This window comes from Anoplolepis gracilipes, chromosome 17 (assembly GCF_047496725.1).
Source record: "Anoplolepis gracilipes chromosome 17, ASM4749672v1, whole genome shotgun sequence".
Lineage (NCBI taxonomy): Eukaryota > Metazoa > Arthropoda > Insecta > Hymenoptera > Formicidae > Anoplolepis > Anoplolepis gracilipes.
The window spans coordinates 5,523,800-5,549,039 of NC_132986.1; the positions used below are offsets into that span (position 1 = coordinate 5,523,800).

The following is a 25,240-nucleotide window of genomic DNA, read 5'->3' on the forward strand; positions in this document are numbered from 1 at the left end:
AAACTCCGGATAGTACGGCATGAATATGCTAAGCGCAACGTAGTACTGGGGAGGGCTAAATTTTTTTTTCTCGCTGCATCGATCCTCGCAGAGTCAGAGCGTGAGTTCCACGTGGAAAATGATTTCGCACTTTTATCTGTCTTTTTGTCATTCTATCACATCCGCCAACGATGTTAGTCTTCTCGAATTTTAATTTTCCGACATTACAAAAAGGCAGAACAGATTTGCGAAAATAAAGTTGAGAAAGAGAGTCTTCACTCTTCTTAGTCATAAGCTTGAGTTAGTTTAAAAATTTAACTTCTTTCGCGCTTACAGCCTCGAGCTTCCTAACATCTTTTTCTCGCGAAAAAGAAATTAAGTCAAGATACTTCAAAATTCTTTTATATCGCGTTCAAGTATATTGTTGTCAGATATTTTTAATAATTTTGTTTATGCAATTTATGCATAATTAAGGAGTTAAACATTTTTAATAATGCTTATATTAGATTACATAAAAGTTAAATTAATATCTAATTATTTTTTATTAAATATATATTAAAGAGAGGCACATATATTAATAGTGGAGACTTTATGTCACGAAAACCATTGTACATTACGAAATATAAACAATATTCAACAAATGATGTTAAATGATACTTAATGGCTTGACAAAAGTCTAAATCACCAACATTGAAGCAATTTAGTAATATAACAATCTAATGATGAAATGTACAATTACATTTGATCACTTATTTATTCACCACATGTAGCTTAATTTCTCTTCATGTGTCAAACTCAAGCCATAACGAAATATTAAAGCGAGTTCGAATGGAGGAACAAAGACATAAAGGAGCAAAAGGAAATCGATATATTATCAATTTCCTCATGCACGTATATGAGAAAGCGGAGAATGAGAAAAATGGCAAAGTTACGAAGGCCAGAAACGGCAACTGCAATGGTAACAGTAAAGCATTAACTTTATCGCTTACAATCTATATTTTCTCTTTCTACAGCTACAGGAAACACGAGAAGGTTTATTAGTATTTCAGACAGGTAATTCCTGTTCTATCTACCTTGCAACTCGATTTAGTGGAGCAGCCGGTATTCGCGAAGCAATGAAATTATACGTAATGATATTGAGCGTTAGTATCGTGCAAGGCGTATGCCCGATGAGAGATAATATTCGATAAAAGGATACAAATGATCCCGAAATCTGAATTCCATCGTATTTAGACGAAGAAGATCGAGTTTAGATGCAAAATTGTCACTTTTGTTAAATTAGGTGAAGCTATTGGATACAAGTTCGAATTTTCTCTTGATCGACTACTTAATTTAAAATAAAATGATTGTCCTTTTTAACTGAAATTTCTGAAAAATTAAATCTTAACAAATTTTTTAAATTATCTTATCTTTTATTAGTTGTATTATAGATACTGTAAATGTTTTATTTTTATCTAAATGCGAGAAAAAAAGTTTTATAAAACAGAAATAACGAATCGATCGCCAAAATAATTCTGGCAACCGGAAGTAGATTTATGAAACGAGCTCGTTCGTTAGAAATAGAACACAGTGAAAAATGTCTTTTCGATATGGATAACTAACCGCGCCCGTGTCGACGAAACCCTTGCCTTCACCGAAAAATACCCGGCAAATCGCGACGTCAACGTTCCCTTCGTTACGACTGCTCGTCACGCAGGTTGTTCCTCGGATATGGAAACCGAAAATTACGAGAACGGGGAAGTTCAGGCTTTATCTCAGGCCTTTATTACATCGGCTGTCAAGCGGTATGTACGAGAACGCGTACGATTAAACTCGCGACAACAATAATTGCGCGTTGTACTTTACGACCGATCGTCACGCCGGTGTCATTGATTCTCGAAATTATTCTCTCTCTTTCCCTTTACTATTTAGTTTTTTTTTTTTTTTTGCCTGCAAATTGTGACTAATAATTTTCTAATAAATAACTACGTCTGCGTAATTGCGCTTTAATTGGGAGACAAACCTACCGCTCCCGTTGTTGTTGACGAAAATCGGAATTTGTCTGCCTCTGCCGCTTCCGTGATAATTCACTTTTTTTCGGGTGTTTCGCGAGATATCGCCGCGGAAAACACACGATATCGTCAGGCAGGACGATAATTACGCGCGCGTGTAAACGACTTGTCGTCACGCGAATTGTACATTAATCCGCCGCGCCAGTCGAGAGGAGAGAAACTCGCCCACTCGCCAGAAAAATAGGAATGTACATTTTATTATAATTATGCGAGCGATATAATCACACACATTGTTGGGTGTCGTGACCTATTTATGTTGCAGTCACTGCACTTAATGTCGATAACAGTAATAATCCGCCTGATAAAGTACACGTCGACTGTAATTTTGCATTCAATTGCATGATGACTGAGGGTAGTATTTTTCACTTGCGTCAATAAATTTCATACGTTTAATTCTTAATTAATTCGCATTAAATGCTGTATGTAAATTAAATAATTTAATTTCAGCAAAAAATAAAATAAGAAAAAAAAACACGGTTTTTTATCTCACAAGCGATGGAATTTTCGGACATATTCGTCAGAAGCAATCAACTCGAATTCCAACGTTTCTTAACCCTCGTACGTGATTTCGATATTTTATCCCTACTCGATAGATGGCAATCGTCATGTCTTCGCCACTGCGAGATTTATTACACCGCGGCTTTAGGTAGAAGCGAGCAATTTACATTTCCCGCTACACGTATGTTCGGTTTCTGCGGCTCGACTATATCCAAACGTCGAGACGTCTCCCCGACTGCTATGCTCCTCGTCGAAATTACCAGGGATTACGTACGGAGGAATTGCCCGACGTGCAGTACGACGGTGACGACGAAATAGTGTACTCACAGCACGCTATTAGAAACAGCAATAATCACCAGAAAAAGATTTGTAATCGAAAGATTTGACGTATTATAAATTCTTGACAGTATTACAGTTCGTTACTTAATATTTTTCATAGAAAATAACAGATTACAGATATAGATTAAAAATATAATTTCAAATGAAGAAAATATATACATTGATTAATGCTAGGAAATAGAGTATTGTATTCTTCTATGGAAAATTGTTTCCACATCAATTGTTTCCACCTAACCAATATACTTTACTTTATTAATTATTTTATATAACAAAATATGTCATTTTTCTCTCACGTTGTTCGACAATTTATCCAGAAATTAAGTTTTCAAGTTGTAATTTTTTTTTTTCATTTGAACATAAAAAATTATTTTTTTTAGTAAAGTATTATAATAAATAGAAGAAAATATATATATTTGCTGTATAAAAAATAATTGTTAAATGCCTTATCTTATTGACGCATCTACGTTATTCCATTTTGATTATCCCGAGAGATCACTATCTAAAATTTCGCAAAAATACGAGTGAGTAGTGTTTAATGGGTCCTTATTGGCTGCTCAAAGGACGGTGAAATTCTTCAAAGGATCACTGGCATCGTGTCCTATTAGCATTTAAGATTGCGAAGGATCATGTCCTTCGTTCTTTTTACTGCGTATGGTAATGTAAACGCAGTCGTTGCCGACCTTTTCACGGTAATTGGGTCAACGGGGTTAGACGCACGAGAAAACGAATGATGGACGAAGAAACGAAGAATATCCGATACAGAAAAGAGGCAGAGACAAGGCTGACGAAGGCTGACTTCTCGTCGAAACGAAGTGGCTTGAAATTAGTTTACCTTTGGAAACCAATTTCTTTCTTTTTTGTTGCCCTCCTCTCGTCTGCCACTTTCTGTCTGACATAAGAGCGATTTTTCTCCTGTAAGAGGAGGGGCCCGTCCTCCGACGGGTAACGAGAGACGAAATTGCCGAAGGGAGGAAAAATAATAAATGAACGATACGGGTCGCGAAAAGATCAATGTCTGATAATACGGTAAATAATACAGTTGTTCCCTTTTCGCGTTTATACAACGAACTGTGCATCACGTGCAACAGGCCCTTATTGATACTCTAATACATTCTATTTTAATAACCTACTATGATACATACCTGCACTCTGTAGAAAACACGAATGCAATCCATTATATCGCCATAACGAGCAGAAAAACACTGCGGCGAACCTTTTAATGGATTTATTAAACGGCTAACGATAAACTCTGCAACAGAAAATTAAAAACATCATTAATTTATCACTGACAGATTTTAATAATTCATTGAAATTTTCTAACTATGTATTACGTGACAAGTTTTGTTGGAAAATCAATACTTAAATATCATTCTCGTGTAAAGTCATGTTGAAGAAAATATCACGATTCAAAATGTCAAATGAAGAATATATGTAAAAAGCCGAGAGAGAGAGAGAGAGAGAGAGAGAAAGGAGGGGGGAGAGAGGGAGGGAGAGAATAATATTTTTAAAATAAATTTTGATGCTTTTTATCATGGATCTTATCCCTGTTTTATAATTTTACTAATTAACTTATCCTGCATATAAAATTTACGCTATACATTTACATCTGTTAATGTGTATACAAAACATATGATTATAAGGATGAAAGTTATTGCGGATTTGCACGCATCCGTCCTCATAAATTGAGGAATGTATCAAATGTTCCTGATTTACCAGAAGAAAGAAGAGAGAAAGAGAAAAAGAAAAAAAGAAAAGGAGAGAAGAAGGGACACTGGTAGAAGTTAGCGATGTAAAGAAATTTATGACTATCATACTTCACGGTACGTCAAGCTGTGTTTCTTATGGCCTGACTGCTATAATCTAGGCACTTAACATCTTACGGTCTAGCCGCGATACTTTTCAACATGAAGAAATGCTAGCTTTGCAATTTTCAGAAGAAAAGTGTACATTTTGAAAAAATTGTTGCCAATAATGGCGAAATTATTTATAAAAATATCGACTGTACGACGATCATAAATTAGAGATTTCTAACAGACGAAGGTAAATTCTGATAATTCCATCGATTATCGCAAATTTTGTAAGTGCCTATCTCCATCGGCGCATCGCGACTGACAGAATCAATAATCGGACGATATTAGGAAGGAAGGCCGAGTAGTCGGATAAAAGACGACCGGAAGACGGCAAGAGCGAAGGAGATGCCGCGACCGTCATTAGCTAGACCAGCCACAAGTCAGGCCGAGTATTTCAAGTTGTTGCTTTTCACGTCGCTTGACGCCGCGATATTAACCGTATAACATGTACGGCCGCCATTATACAGCCATTACAACGTCACACCGTTGTACTAACGTATTATACCGCGAGCGCGACGCTCGCTCAGTCCGGGCTAAAGTAGCGTGCGGCACGCTTCTACTCTCTATCCGCTATCGCTACTTGACTGACAACCTTAACTGACGCAGGATCCCTTTTATACAAGCCAACCAGCGAGCCAGTCCGCCTAACCAACCTTCCTCTTCCTTCGCCGCTGCCACCTTCCCTTACCGTATATTTTACCCTCTTCACCCGCACCTTTGTTAGCGAGACGACCACGGAAGTATTGCGTTACCCTGTGTACAGCTACGTTCTTGTCGTATGCCACGTCGTGGTGCTTGCATACTGAATCGCGAAATTCCGCCCGACTGAGATAAGGCGCATACCGAGGCACATGTTTGCCAGAGAGCAGAAAAAATAGCAGAAGAAATAGAGTTCTCGAACCGGGAGTATAAACCAGGAAACATTTGAGAACTTTACATTGTACAAGTGTGCATACATTAATTCGCGGAAAATTAATTTTTTCATGTTAATATAACTGGTAGAGAACTTACAACTTGATAATCTTGCTTAGTAAATATTTATTCTAATAAATTTAAAAAATTAAAAGAATATATAAGCTGTCTTTTTAAATATAATATACACAAAAAAAAAGTTACATCAAATTGAAACGTACGTATTTAAAACTCGATGATTAATGTTTACTGTAATGTTAATAAATCAAATCATGCGTTGTTTATGTATACATATCTTCAAGAAATAAAAAATGAGAAGAACACTATTTTTCTCCCGAATTGACTTCTGATCGTCGAGGTACGGAAGAATTGTGTTCGTATCACCCTATAGATACTTCATCGTCGGGGAAAATTCAACGCTGATGGGATTGCATTCGCCACGTCTCGCGAAAATCAGATTTGTCGGTAGTACACCCCTTACGCGAGGGATGAAATGCTCCTGACCCATTTCGTGGCGTAAATTTCGTTCGAATCGCCTGAAGGTCTTTACGGTGTAAATTCCTTAACTGCCGAGTCAGAAACTTTAGCCCCTCAGCTTACCCCGAGGCTGGACATTCAGATGGTTTTATCACGATATATCGAACATAAATATATATCTGATTATATGTGTATGTATCTTATTTCGCGAATATAAATATACTTTAAAAGAAATATTACTGATTTTATGGAAATATTGTTTACCATCTTTTGATGAATGTTAGTTTTATTTAAATTTATATTTTAATTTATTAATTAAATTTATTTTATTAATTTGATCTAATTTCTTTTAATTTATGTTTTGTTTATAATATATTAATTTAATACTGAACTAATATTCTTAGCGTGAAAATATTGAATATTGATTAGTAATGATTACAATGATAAGTATATATACTGTATTTTTCTTATCTCTCTCTTATTCATTAAATTAATTAATCTAACATTTGCGTGGCACATTTCTTTTCCTATAAAAAATACGGTCAATTTATATGCGAGATCAATTGCTATACATTGGAAGCCGAATATCAAAATCACTCCAGGACAATCTCTGGGATGGTTATTATAATTTTGACGAAGGATTCATACTGAGAATCACTCTCTTCTCATGGCAATTACGTAAATATAAATAAACTGCGTTCGCGGCGTATAATCTTTGGTTAAAGATCGCGCAATCATAGGTCGCGATAGTCTTTGATGATATTCGTTGTCGAAGTTATACTCCCTCGGGTCTTCACTTCTCGTCTCTTACAACCGAAGGCCACAAAATGCCAGACTGTGGAATACCAGAGCGCCTTGTCGGAAACAGTAGTCGAGATACATTCCAGTTATAACAATTAGTTTCCACCATCGCGTCTCTCGTAATGCATTCACGTAAAAGCACTTTACGATCTGCCAATGAGATTTTGTTCAACAATGGTTAATGATTCTACGATGCCGTCATAAAGAAAGAAATATAATTGAGTTTCCGTTTAATTTCATCAACGTGATAAATTAAAATCAAAATTTTAAATTTTGATATATACATATATAAAAAATGTAATATATATAGAAATCAAATTATAATATAATAAATAAAAGCAATTGTCGTAAATTATTATAAATTTTCTTCTTATTATAATTATAATTTAAAGTAATTTAAATACCTATGCTTCTTTATGTCTTTCTCTTTCAATAATAGAAAAATAAATATTTTAAAATTTACTGCTTTTTTATTATATTATATATATTGTTTTCATTATTATAAAATACACGAGATGTTTGTAAAATTTATAATAACTTATCGTCAAGCAATACATGTATCTTTCATCGAAATATTTAATCTTGAATAAGTATACTTTGTATAACGTGTACAGGATGTATTTTAAGTTGCCATCAAATCCTTACAGGTTGCTCAACTTTTGCACTAAAACCATGCTGGCATTGTCTCTCCAGTGTTCTCAGTAATTGTTATTATTATGGATCATAACGAAACTTTTGACGGGTGTAGAGCAGTACGCAACATTGTTAATATGCGAGTGTGTACTTGTATGAATTCGTACCAGGTTAGATGGTAATTTCGCTTTATGAACGCCAGATCAAATCATAAACTCTGTATATGAATGAGGTTGTCCTGTGTAGGTTTCATATTCTCTTTTGTAAAATTTATGTTAATAGCTATTAACAAATGTAACAATCTTTATGTCAATCAAACGTAAAATCTGATATGATGTTCATTTAAATATAATTTGATTAATGATATTTAATTCATTTTCTATATTTAAAATATTCTCGACAGTCTAGATTATTGTACATATATTTTACTGTAACGCATATCGTATTATTCATAAATTCGCGTATTTGTATCTTTTTCCTTTTTTCACTCTCGTCCTTCACTGAATTTTACTGTCAACTTTTCACTTTGTAAGCGCATTTAATTTCCATATTTTCTCGCATTTTTAAACGTCATTCTCTCAGTGCACAAAATAATTTGCAACGACGTCTTGCTTCGAGTTACATCGCGTTTATCGCGTTACACTGTTTATCGTCGACACGCGAATCGATCATCGCTTGATTCTATCGCGCAGACGATGACCCGATCGGGAGCTCGACGAGAATTTATATGGAACTTTACGCGACATATCGCTCATTTATAAACGCCAAACACGTCGCGCCACGATCGTAAATTGGCGGATAATACTTCCGTGAACGAGTGCTGCTATAAAACACTCGCATGTTGTAACCTAACATACGACACATACATATAAACGCCTCGGGGTTCGAACGTTAAAAAATTAATGTGTTACTTCCGTTGCAAGTGCCATTTCCAACATTATTTAGTTTATATGTCCGTTATATGTGAAAAATGTTTTTTAATGACTCATCACGTTATTCGCTTAAAGTTAACGAGACATTATTGCTAAGGTAAATAATTTACAGTCTGTTTTGTAAACGAATATATTTTAAAAATTTAGAAAAATTAATAAACTAATTATTTTATAGTAAAATATATAAATAATTTTTTTAGATAATGCATGTGCGTTTTAAAAACTAGTAATATATATGTATATACATATAGACTGAAATATTAACATCCAATTCGTAGAAGCACTTGAACGATGAATAACTTCAGTAAATTACTCGTCGGATTAAGTCTATAATAAATCTTCTGAGGAGGAGAGATCTCTATGATCACTAGCGCGTTGATCACAGTTTATCGCCGAGTTTCCATCTGAATCAGTTACATGTTTCAGGCTGGACCGCGAACTAATTAATTCCAACGTACTTGCGCGTAAACCTGAATTCATAGTCCGTAGAGAGGATGCATAAATTCAAGTAGAGTGGCGGTAAACCTCCCTAGCCCTTTTCCCGTTTCAAGGACTGTACGTACTTGTCCAAACTTTGATGATTACGAAACAGGCTTACAGGACGCTTTCGTTCTGAAATGTAGTTTTCGGATATTTTATTGGAGTAAAAATCTATCAAGCGTTGGTATTTTCAGACATTATTTTCACACACAAGTGCCTCATTTTTAGTCAGTATTACGAATAGAAAAAAAAATGTCGCGAGATGCACGTAAACATTAATTGTAAATTGCAGAAAAACTATGAATTAATTTAACTGATAAACATTTTAGCAAAACGACAGTTAATTTAAAAGTTATCAATTAGTATTATATCACACATCGATGCATGTAAAATTTATTTTAATTTTACAAATGTGTATTTATGTGATAACTTTATATTTTAGTCGATAATTGTACATATTATGCAACCTGATTACGAAGAAGCGTTAGTATTATACTTTCTATAATAAACACTCTGTTATTAATGTTTTAAACATTTATCCCCGTTGCTCTCAAACTAAATTTTTGCAAGAAAACAGCATTAAATTTCGAAATATCAAAACGAGTCATTAAGATATATCTTGTACAATATTTGTATAGAAAATATTTTATCTTATTTCTGTGAATAACAAAAATTTCAATAATAGATTAATTTTATCGTACAGAAATTTTTCATAGATGTTTTACATCTATTTACTTTCAAAATCATTTGAAATTTAATGCAAGTTCCTTGTAAACTCAGAATTTCATGCCGCAAATTGCTGCGCGTAATGGCCGTAACGCCGTTGCGAACCGGAGCGCTTTGGTGACGCGAAGTGTCCTTCGATAGCCTCGAGGACCCCGGGACCGATCCTCCTTCGTCCTGGTCCGTTCGAGCGGAACTGATATCCACCCTTGAAATCAGCTTCGTAACGAAATACCACGTGGCTGCGGGCAAGCACGTAGGGTTACCTCGCAGATAGCCGAGCTCCGGGAACCGGAAGGGACGGAGGGCGGCGATTCACCTTCGAGAGTGGAGCACCCTTCGCGAAAGGGTGAAGTACATCGAGGAGATTCGTGCGATCGATGTATATATATATATACAGAGTTTCTCCAGCAATGTCGAGGGAGCTGTTTTATTTCCGGTCGCTCGATCAGTACCGCGCCGGTCTTTTCGCAAAACTATTACGCGGCGGAGAAAGAAGCGACAAGAGGATGCCAGGTCTCCCCGACTAACTGGGGAGAGCGTCGGGTGGTCGGAGGACAGAAACAAAAAAAGACGCGCGTCTGTTTTTGTATACCTGTGCGTCGTCGCAACGGCAGGGAGCGTTCCCGCATGCAAAAGATAGGACGTGCACCGCAATCTGAACGAAATCTCCAAACCCAATTTCCTGGACAGACAGACAGACAGACAGACAGATAGACGAACGGACCGGCGCAGTGTTGCGCGAACAAACCGTGGTTTGTACCGACGACATCGATCTGGGTGCACCGAGGCCGGATGCAGCTTTAATAATACATCGCGCGGACTTCGCGCGGAAGAAACGCGTGCGGCGCGTCTTATCGGTCGATAAGTTCGAGTTCGCTTAAATCACGCGCGAACATAAAATGTGGCGCAAATCGTAGATAAAAATAATTTAAGAGTTTTCTCTGGAAGGACAACTTGATATTATTCTATATACTTTTCTCTTTCCAATAATTTTTCAAGTTTGCACAAGTATAATATCGTATTACATAAAATATCAGTCTTATCTACATTAGTTGAAGTTAAATAATCACAATTCTAATACTAAGAATTAATATAAAATTGAACAATAAAATTTAGAGTAAAATGTTATGTTCAAATTCAACAATTCATGAATGCTAGACTGAAAATAAAACAAAATGCATGAATCGCAAAATGCTGAGTTAATAAAAATTGCAAAATGTTAAAAGCCAGAGATAAGTGGGGTCGCAAGTTTATCCGATGTATGATTTTTAATAAAGCAACTTGTTGGCCCCCCTTGAATGCTCAACTGTCCGTTCGATATTTGCGAGCGATATTCAATTTCACAAGAGGATAGCAACTATCTTCTCGCGTATTTGGATACATGCATTTCTCCGCTATCATGTTACCCAACATCCATCGTGACTCGAATATCGTAATTAAATGTCGCATACTCAACATTTTAAAGCTGTGAAATGACCCTTCACCATTTGCTCATTTTTTACGTTTACGATGATAAATTATCTTTTCAGTTTGTGTAGAACTGAAATTAACTCGCTGCATAAAAAATTCATATATCCATATATTGAAACAATTATAACTTGCGGGAAAAAACTCGCAATATAAATGTTTCAATTAAATTTGAAATGTAGTAACGCATTACGCAACAAATTTAACCTTGCGTGGATAATGAATCATTATATATATCTCATTATTATATTTCTATACTAATTATGTCGTGTATGTGTATTAATCATGATATTTACATAAAATAATATAATTGATGGAGACATTGTAGCAAATTGATATATAGCTATGATTAGGTATTTTATTAAACCCAATTTTGTCTATTAATTTTATGCATAATATGCGTTTAGTAAGTTCTGCAGCTCGTTCAATGACCGTAGGTCACAGTAATTTTAGACTTGACGTTCACTTAGCAGGAACTGTCTATCAGGTAATTTTGATAAGTGTATTATTCGGCGAGAGAGCGAAGCTAATTCATTATACAGTATTAACCTATTGAAGCGAATTCGCTGGGCGCTTAAGTGATGAGAAAGCTTTATCTTTAGTCACCAAATGTAATCTACCGTCAATCCAATTGACAGACTCCAAAACTAATTCAATTTCACAATAATTAATGCATTTATTGTGAACTACATTAATGCCCGCAATCACGATCGAAAAGTTACATATATCTACGATTACCGTCACTAAGCGAATAATGTGATTATAATATCATTAAAATACATATTTTAAGATACTGAAGAAAATACTGAAATTACTGATGAAGAAAAAAAAAAGAAAAAAATTCTTTAATCATACATATTTATTATTTATATTCAACATTATATTAATTTTAGAAAGTGCAATTTTTATATAACGCATTATTGAATTTTGAATAATTTCATTGATTTATCTTATTTACTACATTTTAGATTTAACATTTAATTTGATTTTAAATTCATACGCACTGATCTTAATAGAAAAGAAATTTAATTGAAACCTTTTGTGTATTATTTAGGTAAAAGTCATGCTGAGGGTTTCGTCTGGAGACGGAGGCAGCTTCTTCAATGCGGATAAGCGAAAGAAGCAAGTTACTTTAGTGGACCCAGCATCCGGCCAATCTTCATCGGCAGAAGATCGACGGCCTACCGTAGCAGCGCCAAAGATGTTCGCGTTCGATGCTATCTTTACCGAGGAAGACTCCCAGGTATATAATTATAAATATAGAAAAATATGTGTATATATGTGTATTTATATATATTAATTATAGTTACAATATTTAATAAATATTTATATCAGAAATTTAGAATAAACATATAAGAATATAATAATTAGACAAACTTCTCTCTCTCGCTCTCGTTCTTTCAATTAATTACTTTAATAGAATATTTTCTAAAAATACGAATAAAAAAAGATTTGCGAAATATACAACTTAGACGCAACGTTATTTTATAAAATATTGTCAAGTTTCAATATTAGCTCTTTGATGTATAAATGCTGTACGCCAGTATAACTTTCATAAGTTTGTATGTTTCATCCAGTACACATGTAGAAAGTACTTTGCAGTCGGATTTTAAGTCGACAACGAACTGAACTTAATTTCTACCATTCAGACTGTTAACGTTTTAAATTTTGAATGGCACTCGAGCGTGGCGTAGTGAATAAAGTGGCACTTACAACGAGCGTGTTTAAAGTTGCTCGATAGTTGAGAAAATCTGTACGCGCGCACAAGAAAGAGAGAGAGAGAGAGAGAGAGAGAGAGAGAGAGAGAGAGAGAGAGAGAGAGAGAGAGAGAGAGATCTCAAGTCAATGACGTCTTCGTCGGCCAGCTGTTTTTAGAGTAGCAAGTAGCAACAACCCTCAATGGAGGGTGGTTGCTATTTTGTACTTGACGCTTTTCTTTGTTCACTCGGTTTGTTCTCACTCTGGAAAATCCTTCTACCTTTCTCACTTCTCTTTCGATTGATTCCTGAAGTGCCGCTAGCCAGCTCGATTCTTCGAGATTCATGAGAAGAAGAAGGCAGACCAAAGAAAAAACTCGAAAAAGTTTACGAAGAATAAAAGATAGAGTATCGGAATAAAGAAAGAGAACTGAGAGAGAAAGAAGAGTCCTAGTACGTGCTCCGACGAGGTCTTACGTCCATCGTGGAAACGTAAGAGGCGTCCCTGCCGGGCGCATAACTAAACTAATTTCCCGACCTCTAAACTCCACCTCCAACAGGAAAATCCATCCCTCCGGGCGAATGTTGCTCTTTGCCTGTGACTTCCCGGTTGCTGCTACCAAGCAAACCAAGTCTTGCCGACAGTATCCTCGGGACAGTTTATCGTGTTACTATATAGGAGGAATATTTTCCTATATTCTTTTTCATCATCATCATTTCTTACGAAATCCGACAATATTCTATAAAATATACGTTTCATTGTTTTTCAGCAAGATTTGTAATTTTACAGAATACATTCCTAAATGAGAGTTGATTATATAAAATATGTTTTCTCTTACACACACATACAAATGAGAATTTATAAATGTATATTGTATATAAATAAATTATTAAGTACTAAAGCAGAGTTTCACATTAAAGAGATAAATTTTTGACTAATCACCTCTGGATTAACGTGCCAATCGTTATCAGTAGCGCTGAAAATTATTATCGAAGCTTTCTCTGCATATCAACGATCCCGATGAATTATATTATACGGCCTTGATGGATGGCACCGCCGCAGCAAATATCACTAGAGATCGTAAGCTACGCCGCAGCACGATGTTATATACACATATTGAGATATTTCGGTACTCCTGAGAGACATTATTGAGCGTCTGATTCAAATGAGCCCGGAGCTACTGGATATTCCAGAATCCCTCTCTCGCTCTTCGCTCTGGCAGTACATCTCTCTCTCTCTCTCTCTCTCTCTCTCTCATCCCTCTAGCCATATACCTTAATCCAGAGAAACTCTACCCGCCTACACCTTCCCACCTACTCTTCCTCCCTTTCAACTATTCCTCTCCCTTTCTCTTTAATATTTCTCTTTTGGCCCGACAATGTTTAGAAGGATCATAGAAACGAATCGATTGATTCGATCAAATGTTCGTCGGCCACGGCGATTGTCATTGAAGAACACAATAGGCCTTTTCTCATCCCCTCTTTCCACTCTATCGGGACTCTTTTTTTTTCTTTTTTCCCTTTGCGATCCATCGAACCGGCTACGGACCAGCTGGGCTTCTGGGGGTAAACTCTATGGGATAAAAGAGCCGAATTCGAAAGAGCGAGTCTAGCGCGACTTGTCGTCCTTTCCGATTGGCTATCAAACACACACTCGCTTGAATATTTTAAAGACTACTGGGGCCGGCCGCCATTCTAACGGGCAACCTACAATCGTTCATCATCAAACCAGCGATCTCTTTGACGTTTTTGTAGAATCACGAGAATCGATGGCGCCGATCTCCGCCCTTCGAAAGTTCCGCTATCCATATCAGATTTTACCAATGGACGATTGCGATCGTAATAATGAGTTTTTGATGTCAAGTGAACATAAACACAACGATGGCTGTTGTAATAAGAATAAATCGAAGTAAAATCTTTATACGTATATTAGTTTCCCTGCACAACTATTTCAATACAATAGAGAATATAATTTTATCCTTTCTTAAAAATGTATCTTTTCAAATTATCTTTTATTTAATTTATTTTTTATTCAAATTATCTTTTAAAAAAATTCAATAATATAAAAGTCAGATTTAATATATTAAATGCTTCTAAATGTTTCATTCAATAAATAATTCTTACGTGTAGAAGTAGATCTAAATAAACGATCGGAAACATAAATTTCTTTATATATCATTCTTCTATTGATAAATGAAATGATCATGATAGCAGATGGATATTAATCGACAGTATCTATTCGTCGATGACGGTAATTTTAACGGTGACATAATCTGCTTGATATGCTATATTTGCGCGTTACATTGGCCGATATCTGCATAAATACTCCCTGCAGACATATGACGTCCATATATATTTGAGCTCCAAGTTAACAAGGATATCTGCTAGCTAAAGAAAATACGATTAATTCGAAATTGCAGTTGCACTTCTATTTGCAAAGAGCAAAGAAGCCACAAAGCGCAATTTCTATTATTAACATTTCAACCAGTCAAACACAGAGTCCATAATGATAGCGTAAATTTTATTGGTGGATTATTTGATAAAGTCTAGTAAACTTTGATAAAGTTTCAGATTGATTTAAAAGTCGTTACAGGTCTATTTCCAACGGAAAGAAAGTATAGGAAATACGCGAGTGAGAAGCTGATGTCGAAAAACGTATATCAGATAATCAAGTTTATCTCTTCGAGCAAGAAATAATAGAAAGATACAGAAGGAAGAGAAACGACAGAATCCTTTTGAAGACCGTTCTCGCGAGTGCGCAATTTGTGCGGAACTTTCTTTTCGCGTATTCGATCACGCGGCTAGCGAGTATAGTGAACAATTTATCGGAAACAATATACGACGAAACAGAAAACTCACAGCCTGTGTTTCCACGGCGCAAGTGATATTATATTTTTCAAAGCTAGCTTTCAAAGCGAGTTTTTTAGCAAATGTAAATGTTTGAAAATGCTTTTTTCAATAATCTAATAAAACGATTTTAATTAAAATTTAATGTGAGAAAGAGAAAAAGAAACGCGTAGTATTCAAATTTATTTTCATACTCGTAAGTTTTAGTTTCCTTGTTTGTTATTTTGTTCTGGCATCTTTACGTATATTTAATATAATTCAAGTAAATTTCTTTACAAACATATATATTTAATAAACCATTTATTGTTGATGTAAAATTAAATACACAATCATTGAAAAAATATATTAATTAAATTAATAAAAAAGTTACAGGCTTTATTATTCTAAACATTTCTTAAAATATCAAGAAGAAATTTAAATATTTAGTAATTTGAATTTGTGTATGTGATAAGGTATTTAATAAAATATATAATTCATTTTCGATGCTATAAGATAAGTAACGACGTATGTATTAAAATCCAGTAGAAACTGAACCTACTCGAGTGTTAACAATGAGCTGCCAATAAGCAGGCCTCGCGAACGAAACCCGGCCGCGAATCAATCGACATCCATCTCAATTATGCGCGTCATACGCGCAAACAGCCACGCATTCGACGCGCACATATGCAACCGTGTGCGTGCCCGCCGACAATTCCAAGCCGACCGGAGACCCGACCAGGACAATGCATCCCGACCAGAATAATTCACCGCGGCCATTATAGGCAGGACAAGGGCTTTATTATTGACTTACGACTAATAGTCACGCTGTGGATTACGCGTGTATGCGTATGTGCGTCCGTGTATGTACACAGTACACACGGTTGATGTGTGTGCACGTCACCGATCTATTGCTCATTTGCTGGGGTATGCTGATTGAACGAGCCGACCGGTCAGACCTATCTTGCTTCCTGACTCGCGTAGGAATTTGGCTGCCTCGCGAAAATAAATCGCCGGTTGCGTGTCTCTCAAATTTTTACAACTTTATTCTTGGAAGCGAAGAAGAGTAATTATTTTTTGCTTCGGAATTAAATTAGAAAAGATTTATTCTATCCGATTGAAAATATCTTATAAATATATCAATTAAAATTTCATTCTCATCATTAAATTTATTTCTATACTAATATGAGAAGCCACTTTTATAAAATGCGTATTAGACTTAAAAGTTTTTTATTTCTTTGTCCTCCATACCTTTGCAATAGTCTATAAATCATGCATAAATGTATATAGGTATAAATCGTTATAATAATAATTGAATTGACCGGTTGTCTCTAAAATGCACTCCTCACGGAGATATTCTGTATCGGCGAATAAACATCATCGGCGTGGGGTTCGTCACTGCCGTTCTCGAGCAAATGCATGGTAATCTATAAACCAATCATACGGCCTCGTGGCCAAGGTATCCTGCCCTCAGCTGCGTCTGCGCTCCTTGCCTCTTGGCCCATTCTGTCCGGCCAGATATCCGTCGTATCCTCTCGAATGACGTATTTCCATATTACAGCGGGATTAATTTACGCTGTAGTGCGACCGGGTGTTAAGCAAAGCTAATGAAGTTTGACAGGTGCCAGCCGAACGGTAGCGAAGACGAACGAATAGTCATTGCACTTTGTTGTACCTCGCTGCATCTACAGATGTTCGCTTCATGACAGACTATAGTTTACTTTCGTCCTTGCGGAATAAACTTAGTTATACCGTGTATCGAATTAAAGTTTGCGCCACAATTACGTAACAATCTATGTATCTTTCGCACGAACTGTTTGAAATGTATTCCGCATCCTCTTAGTCTGAAATTCTTCAATCGGATTTGGAATAGTTGAGTTTTACAATTAATGAAAATTTAACGAGCTTAACTCTTTCTATAATTAAATCATAGACAAATTCGATTAAAATAAATAAAAAAGCTGTCATGTGTAATTACTGAAAATAATAGATTTACTAAGTGGTCAGATAAAATAGTCTACGGAACAAAGCGATAAATAGATTTCTCGCGCAATCGGATATCATCGATAGGATAGATAGCGAAAATAAATTATCGAGATTCCACGGATCGAAAGACAGATAGAGGTCTCGCAATTTCGATTTTGCATCGCTCAGACAGGCACTGGGATTTCGCGAATGCTTTTTTGATCCGGCAAGCCACTCCCGCCCGCGTAGGGGTTAGAGAACGACACGATGAGGGCAGGGGGCGAATTCGGTAAACCGGGGAGGGGGGAGGGATAACGCTAGAAAGGGAAAAAAAGGGGGGGGAGGCAGCACTCGTTCGCTCCCCAGGCACCAATGACGCCAATCTCCCGTGTAAATCGCGACATATTTCACGACATCGCGCGGCGGAAGGGCGCTCGTGCACGAGCCGGTTCTGTCACCCTTTCTCACCCTCTGTTCGTCCGCACCTCTCCCCCCCCTCCCGCCCCTCTGCTCGTTCCTCTTCGACACTGCAGCGCAGCATTCTGCGGATCCGTCGGAGGTGGATGAAAAGTTTTCCGAGCTGTTATCCCTGGAGTTATCGCGCCACGCGCTGACGACGAGTTGAAAATTCTACGATGTAAATACGATCGCTATTCGTTCTGCGGACCGCCAACCGGATTTCGCTTATTTGCGCAGCCGAGCTTCCTTCGAATTTATCAGTCACCGTCTCGCAAACTGCTGCGGGAATTCGTCAGCATCGAAAATTTTTATGCACGTGCGCTCGTATGCTCATTGTTAGCGATTGCATTCAGCCCGAAGTTCGCAAATTTTTAATGCCTTGCACCAGCACGGCAGAATTGAATAATTTTATTGTGTGGTTGTCTCTCTTTCTACCAAATTAAATGCAGTTTGGTTTTATTGCGGAAGGAAGTGATAAAAGGCTCATCTGATTTCATATCGTAATAATTACTTATTCGCAGTTATTAATCACTATGTCATTAATTATTAAACCATTGTTCATCGACTGACAAATACACTGAGCTTTCGCGAGATTAACTTAATATTTATGTTGCCGGAAATTATTTATAAGCGAATAAGTTAAAATGAATTACGGTATGTCGAGAGGAAAGCACGTGTATCGCAATGCAATTTTTGGAATTACCGGTTCGTAAATTCCGACGAGAGTATTTCCTGTGTGTGAGCCTGTGTTTCGCACATTCTGTGTCTCTCACCCTGCCGTACCTCACCTACGATTACTAACCGCTCGTGTCTCGTCGCACGTATACAAGAGCGAAAAGCATCCCCTCAGGGCTGTTTGTTTTTGATACGGTTTTCATCGAATAGCGTCGTCGCGATAGATGTTCGCGTTACATCCAGATGCGACTGCGTTTTGCTTATAAAAAAATGTACTACTATCTCGCACATGCACATTCTTGTTAACGAAACTCACGAGTGTTGTAATAATTTCATGATAATTTTATTTTATTTTATCGCACATATATGGGATATTTTATTTTTGAGTTAATTTATTAAATTATGATTTATATATATATAACCATAAAAAATGCTAATATATATCCAAAATGTTATCTTTGATGAAGCATTATATGGAAAAAAAAAGATCACAACCGCACACGTTAAACTCAACGCGAGAAAGAACTCACCGCGATTGTCAAAAATCGACATACGTGATTGGCGCGATTGTTAAAAGTCCGATGACGCTGACAATGGATGATCTAGCATTGCCGCGATAAAAATGCTGATCGCGTTTTTTTTTTCCATTGATAGCAAAATTTCTGTTCAGCACGTTTTTCCCATTTTAACGTTCATGATCGTGCCGAAGGAGAAGATTACGTGACTCGCGTTTATTATTACGTGAATTCGAACAAACAAGCGATGATATAATTACAATTGCTGTCTGAAAAAACGCACTTAATACCGCGTATATTTGATTTTCATCAAACGAGTAGTCTGAAAAAAAGCATTTCTATTATTGACTATTGAATATAAAAATAGCAACTAAATGAAATTACATTTGGGAGAGGGAAAAGAGCGGAAGCATGCTTGTAAGCAACGTAAAATGCAAGTTTAATAAATTATACCTATAATTCGCGTATTTTAGACCATAGATAAATATTAATTCTAAGATGTTATTGTGCTTTCTCGGTATTGTCTTAACGAGATTTCGTTGTCTTTCGTCGCGCGTTGTTTCTATAGTTATATTAATATTGATACATCAGCAGCATCGCACGGAAATTTGCATAAGAACATCATCACAGTGCATAAAGGCGTCGACCAATGAAACAACCGACGTAAGCCGCTGTATTGTACTGCGAAGCTTATACCGGGTGCCTCATTGGTCGGAGACGCTTATGCGCTATCATCTTATGTAAATTTGCTTGCAATAGGCTTTAGTTTACGCTTTTACAAAAGCACAAATAGCAATTCTCTTCTAAATATATTCGGATGAAGGAGACAATTTCTTGTAAAAAAAAGCAAATTTTTTTTCGAATTCTCATTTAATTATTCTATAACAAAATTAAACTTTTCAAATTTAAAATTTAAAAAGAAAGACCAAAACATTAGACTTGTTATAAAATTACTAAAATTAATAAAACGTAAAGACATTTTTATGTTAGAGAAAAGTAATTTTAAATTTCGTTAAAAATTATCTATGGATTAATTACCATATAAATGCGAGAAATAATCCGAAGAGAAAGATCTTCATGCATTCTTTTTATCACATCGATAAAAGTATTTCGCAAAAACATTAGAAGAAGGAACAGGGACGAGCCAGCGAAAGTGTCGGTGCTTGTAAGTCGACTAATGTCCAAGACGACGTCACCTTGATTCACCCCGAGACATTACCGTCGAGACATCTGGAAAACTTGCGAATTAAGAGATTCGTCGGCGACGCGAACGGAGGGGAGATCATTCGATTATTTCCAGCCATTAAGAGAACCCCTCCTCGTTCATCCCACTCCAACGTCACAAGGGTGAAACGTTTCTCCTTCTTTCCGAACTTTCGACATGAGTTTTACATTTCGCGTCTGGAGAAGGATGAAGAGGCATCGGAATGACGAGGGAGAACGAGAGGCGTGCGTAGATGGCGAAATCGAAAATGGAGAAAGCGAGAGAGCGCGGTGGATTCTTCTTCGCAAGCGGAAGGTGCTGTTACGAGAGCGGTACATTCGACCCTCCGACCGTACGATTGGTATTCCGGTCCGGTGCACCAATATTGCGTTACCGAAACGCGTCGCGCAAACCGAATTTAAACGACTACGAGCGTGACGACACGATGCCGCTTGTAAGTCACACCGCGGTGCGTGTCTTTTAATTCACACCACCCCGCTCGAAATAAACATCTCGAGATGAGCGGGATTGAGACGTCACGTGCGGATCGACCGATTCCTCTCAATTGACGAGGGCTGCTAGAATTATAAAAAGCTCTTGATGAACAAGGGGGAAAATTATTTTTCAAGAGCTCAATTATCTGCAAATTAAAATATAACCTATCATAGATATTAAATTAAAATATAATCTGTTACAAATGTTACCGTGGACAAGATACATTTTTTCATCCAGTTATATTACCTCAACTTTCATTTTATCTCATAAATAACGCACAGAAAAAAAATACATTCGAAAAAAAATATTCCACGACAACCTGTACAAAGGGCCGATCAAACAATTAACTAATTTTTACCCAGTCCTATTTCCGGTTACTTTCCACGTATCAATTCTGTGAATTTCGATTATTAAAAGAACATCAAAGCGGAAGTGAATTGCTATTGTTACTCATTTTTAACCGGCGGAAATCCGAGCGAGAGAATTAAACAGCATTACGTGCGGGTGTCTGGCCCGAGGGCGGACATCACAGAGAGGGTGGTCTCTCGTCGGTGAAAATTTTCAAAGGCTCGACATCGATGGGCTCTCGCTCGCGCGCATCAGAAGCGTGCAAGAACCCTTTCCGCAATTTCTCCGGTCGCACGAGCGCGGAATCAAGTGTTTGAGATTATGATGGTGGCTCCGGTCACGTATTTCATTAACCGTCATGCCGACAGTTCGGGGAGTTCAAGGGCGAGATTTCTGGCGGCGGAGGGTGCAGGTATCTATGAAATGTATTTGCTTTACGTTACATCCCTCGGGATGATCCTATTATAATTATGAATGTCGTTGTTGTTGCCATGGCAAGTATCGGATGTACTGTCGTCAATTCTGGTTTTTGTTTCATACAAATTCGTTTGAACAAAAAGTTTTTCTTTATAGATATCTTCTATTTATCAGTTAAATATTTCAATATTAAATCAACACTTTGTAGAGCGAAAAGAATTTATAAATCCATAAAATAAATTTTATTATAATTTCATATATTAATTATTATATATTACTGAATTTTAATTTTATGTATAAAAATGAGCTCTTTTATTATTATGTCAACATGTTGCAAAAGTGAAAGTAAATACGACAATCTTATTGATAAACGTGATTAACAGAGTTCCATTTAATTGGCGTGCGATCACCCGCGTATAAATTAACGAGCAATTCTCTCTCGGATAATAAATTCCTTTCAAGACGCGGCAAAAGAAGCGTTTCTCTGTTCGCGAATCAAGAAGTCAATGTAAATCTGCGGCGGTATCGGCAGACTCGTTTGCGGCTACACGCTATGCCGCCCCTTTGAAACGAGCAGCGACAGATTGGTATTACCATATTGGGAAAGGGACTAGACTCCTTATTTCCCTATCCTTTTACCTGCGGGAAAGAAAAAAAAGAGAATATGGAGAGAGCGGTCGGTCCCTCTTTTTCTTTCTCCTTCCGGCGTTTCTCTTTCTTACTTCGATTCTCCACTTCGATCGTCTTTCCGGTGCGATTCCTTTCTTACCCCTCCCGATACACTACTCCTTCCCTCGCGCTTTCTTTTTTCACGAGATTCCCGCATCCCTTTTTCCATCTCGGGCTCATCCGATTCTCGTCCACGAAGATTTCAATCTTGTTTGGTCGAGGCATCGACACGTCCTCATCTTCCTCTCGATTTTCTCCGCAAACTGCGAGAAATTCCCTTCCCTCTCATAACATACATTTTTCCATCTCTTTCGTCCTTCTAGTCTTCGCATGTTGATTGGTGTCGGAGTGAAAAAAGATAGTCGATCTATAGAGGTTTCTATCATCGATCGCACGCGATACATCAGCCACAAGCTCGACATTGGACATTTCGGCAGGTTTCGCGAGAAATTCGTAGAACCGACTTCTTTTCCTCGAATATCCTACGAAATGATCCTACGATTTTCGCGTTATCATCGGTCTTTTTATTGATACTCGAGATTTCGATAGCAAATCAGTGATCAACGATTCAAGAGCCGAGCCTTTTTTAAAGAATGGTTTCATTCGAGTTGGGCTCGAGCGTTGTTTCGCGGCCCAGGAAAAGTCTTTTCCAGTCTATGAATACATTAGGAGCAAACAAAGGGCCGTCTCCTATAATCCCGCGACCCTTTTCCCTCTCTTCCTCCTATCCCGCCTATTTCTCCTCACTTTTCACTCCGGGGATGTTACACGCGTTTATTAAACCCGACCCGCCAACACGCTTTCTTAAGCACTTTACGAGAGCCCGGACGAGCTCTTCCTCTCGCTGTCCTGTGGAGGCTTGACGTTTCGCCCCTTTCCATTCTCTCGTCGCGGTATTATTGCGAGGCAGACGCAATTAAAATCGCGTCCATTCAGCTGCCCTAAAGCTATACCGAAGTACAAAACACGAGATTTAATAATTATTGGAACGAATTTATTTGTCTATCGTGTGAAAAAGATAAAAAAATATTGTCATCAATAGTTAGTAATTATAATATTTACAATTATAAAATCTGTATAAATAATAAATATGTATGTTTCTTTTCAGACTGAGATCTGTTCGAGCGCTCTTACGGATGTAATTCACGCGGTCATCAATGGAACGGATGGTTGTCTATTTTGTTTTGGGCACGCTGGTTTAGGTAAGTTAAGAAATCTTTCTGTGGCGATGTTATATATTACAATATTTCTTCCTTATCAATCTCATATATTAAAATAATATTATTTAGTATTTATTTTAGTACTAATTTTAATAATAATATTAACTTTTATTTCGCTTTTATTTTGTTTTATTCTTTCTTTATTATCTGAGTAATATCAAGTTTAAACGATATATTTTTGCACTTCTCAAAAAAACGTGTAGAAATTACGGAGTGTTCTCTCAGAATTTAATACATAAAATTCTCTAGAAATAATACTTGTTTTAAATACCGTGCAAGAGTAATATCTTAAAGTAATATATTACAAATTTTTATTCAACGATTTCTATTCAACAAGCTGTTCCGTTTTGTATAGACGACATTTCATTTCATTTGATAGTAATATTTGATTGCGCAAAAGTTATCGAAATGAATCGAAAAATAATTATATGAAATGTCTTGTAAAATTTTGATCTGTAATGATTCTTTTTTTATCTCTGTCAAATGCACAATATTATCCATTACTTTTTATATTAATTTATTTGATATTATTATTTTTTGTTGGAGAATACAGCGTGTTGTAAACTTGAATTTTTATCTAAACTTCATCAGCATTCTGAATTTCCTTTAAAAAAAAAATTTTAATAGTTATGAAATAAAACAACCTCATTGCGGACCGAATCACACATTAATACAATAATATTTAAATTATTTCTATATATTTTAAAAGTGTGAAATATATAGAATATCTAGAATTTTAAACAAACTTAAAAAATAATATGTTCTTATTTCTTTAAAAAAATATAACTAATTAAAAGTAAATTTTTTTAGCTATAATATAAAGAGAAAATTATAAACTAAAAAGTAATTGTAAATTGATCACAAACTTGTTTACATAATCTAGAACGTTCCAAATTATTTAACAGTGATAAACTTGCTACAAATAGACTTTTATTATTTATACAAGATATTCCATACTGCTTCGCGTATTCTCTTTGAGTCAAGAAATAAATTATTCCAGAATATCGATGATATATATCTCCTGAGGAAAATGTCGCTAGAATTTTTTTCTTTATTCTTTATTCTTCATTTATTTAGATATTCTCTTTTCTTTATTCATTTCTCTTCGTTTTGCTGCTGCGAGGAACGCGTCGATAGAAGCGCAGAGTTGTTTTACATTTTAAGTAGTGATATCAAGTTTGCATGCAAATGCACGATTATGCGTGGAAAGTGTACAGAAGGGAGGATCTTCTCGAGTGGTAATGTCAGTATAGAAAAAGAGTGAGAAAAGGGAAGAAAGTAGGGACAAGAGGAACGACAATGAGGAACAGTGAGACCGGAAGGAATGGCGATAATGTATGCTACTGGGACACACTCTTCCCCTCATACCTTTCGAATTTTAATACAGCGCAATCTAAGAGAGACCCTTCCTGTCATTGCGTGTTTTCTGCGCCAAAACAACTTTTAGACTAACGAATTTAAAATCTATTATACAAAGTGAAAAAAAAAAAATACATACTAAAGTAAAATATTATTAATCTCGAAATATATATACATATATATATATATATATATATATATATATATATATAATACATAAATGGACATTATATATGTATGTACATATAT

The 25,240-nt window shown here is 36.3% G+C and overlaps 1 protein-coding gene across 9 annotated transcripts in view; it reads left to right on the forward strand.

The window, feature by feature from the left end:
* Positions 1-25,240, forward strand: part of LOC140675269 (uncharacterized) — a 337,048-nt gene that overhangs the window by 283,853 nt on the left and 27,955 nt on the right. For all 9 annotated transcript variants that reach the window (XR_012048353.1, XR_012048354.1, XM_072909579.1 and 6 more), the window contains 2 exons: positions 12,200-12,388; positions 23,521-23,614. Coding sequence is in view for 7 of the 9 variants with exons in the window: in XM_072909579.1 (XP_072765680.1) it covers positions 12,200-12,388; positions 23,521-23,614 (283 nt within the window). In the remaining 2 variants the exon portion in view is untranslated. The remainder of the gene's footprint in view (positions 1-12,199; positions 12,389-23,520; positions 23,615-25,240) is intronic.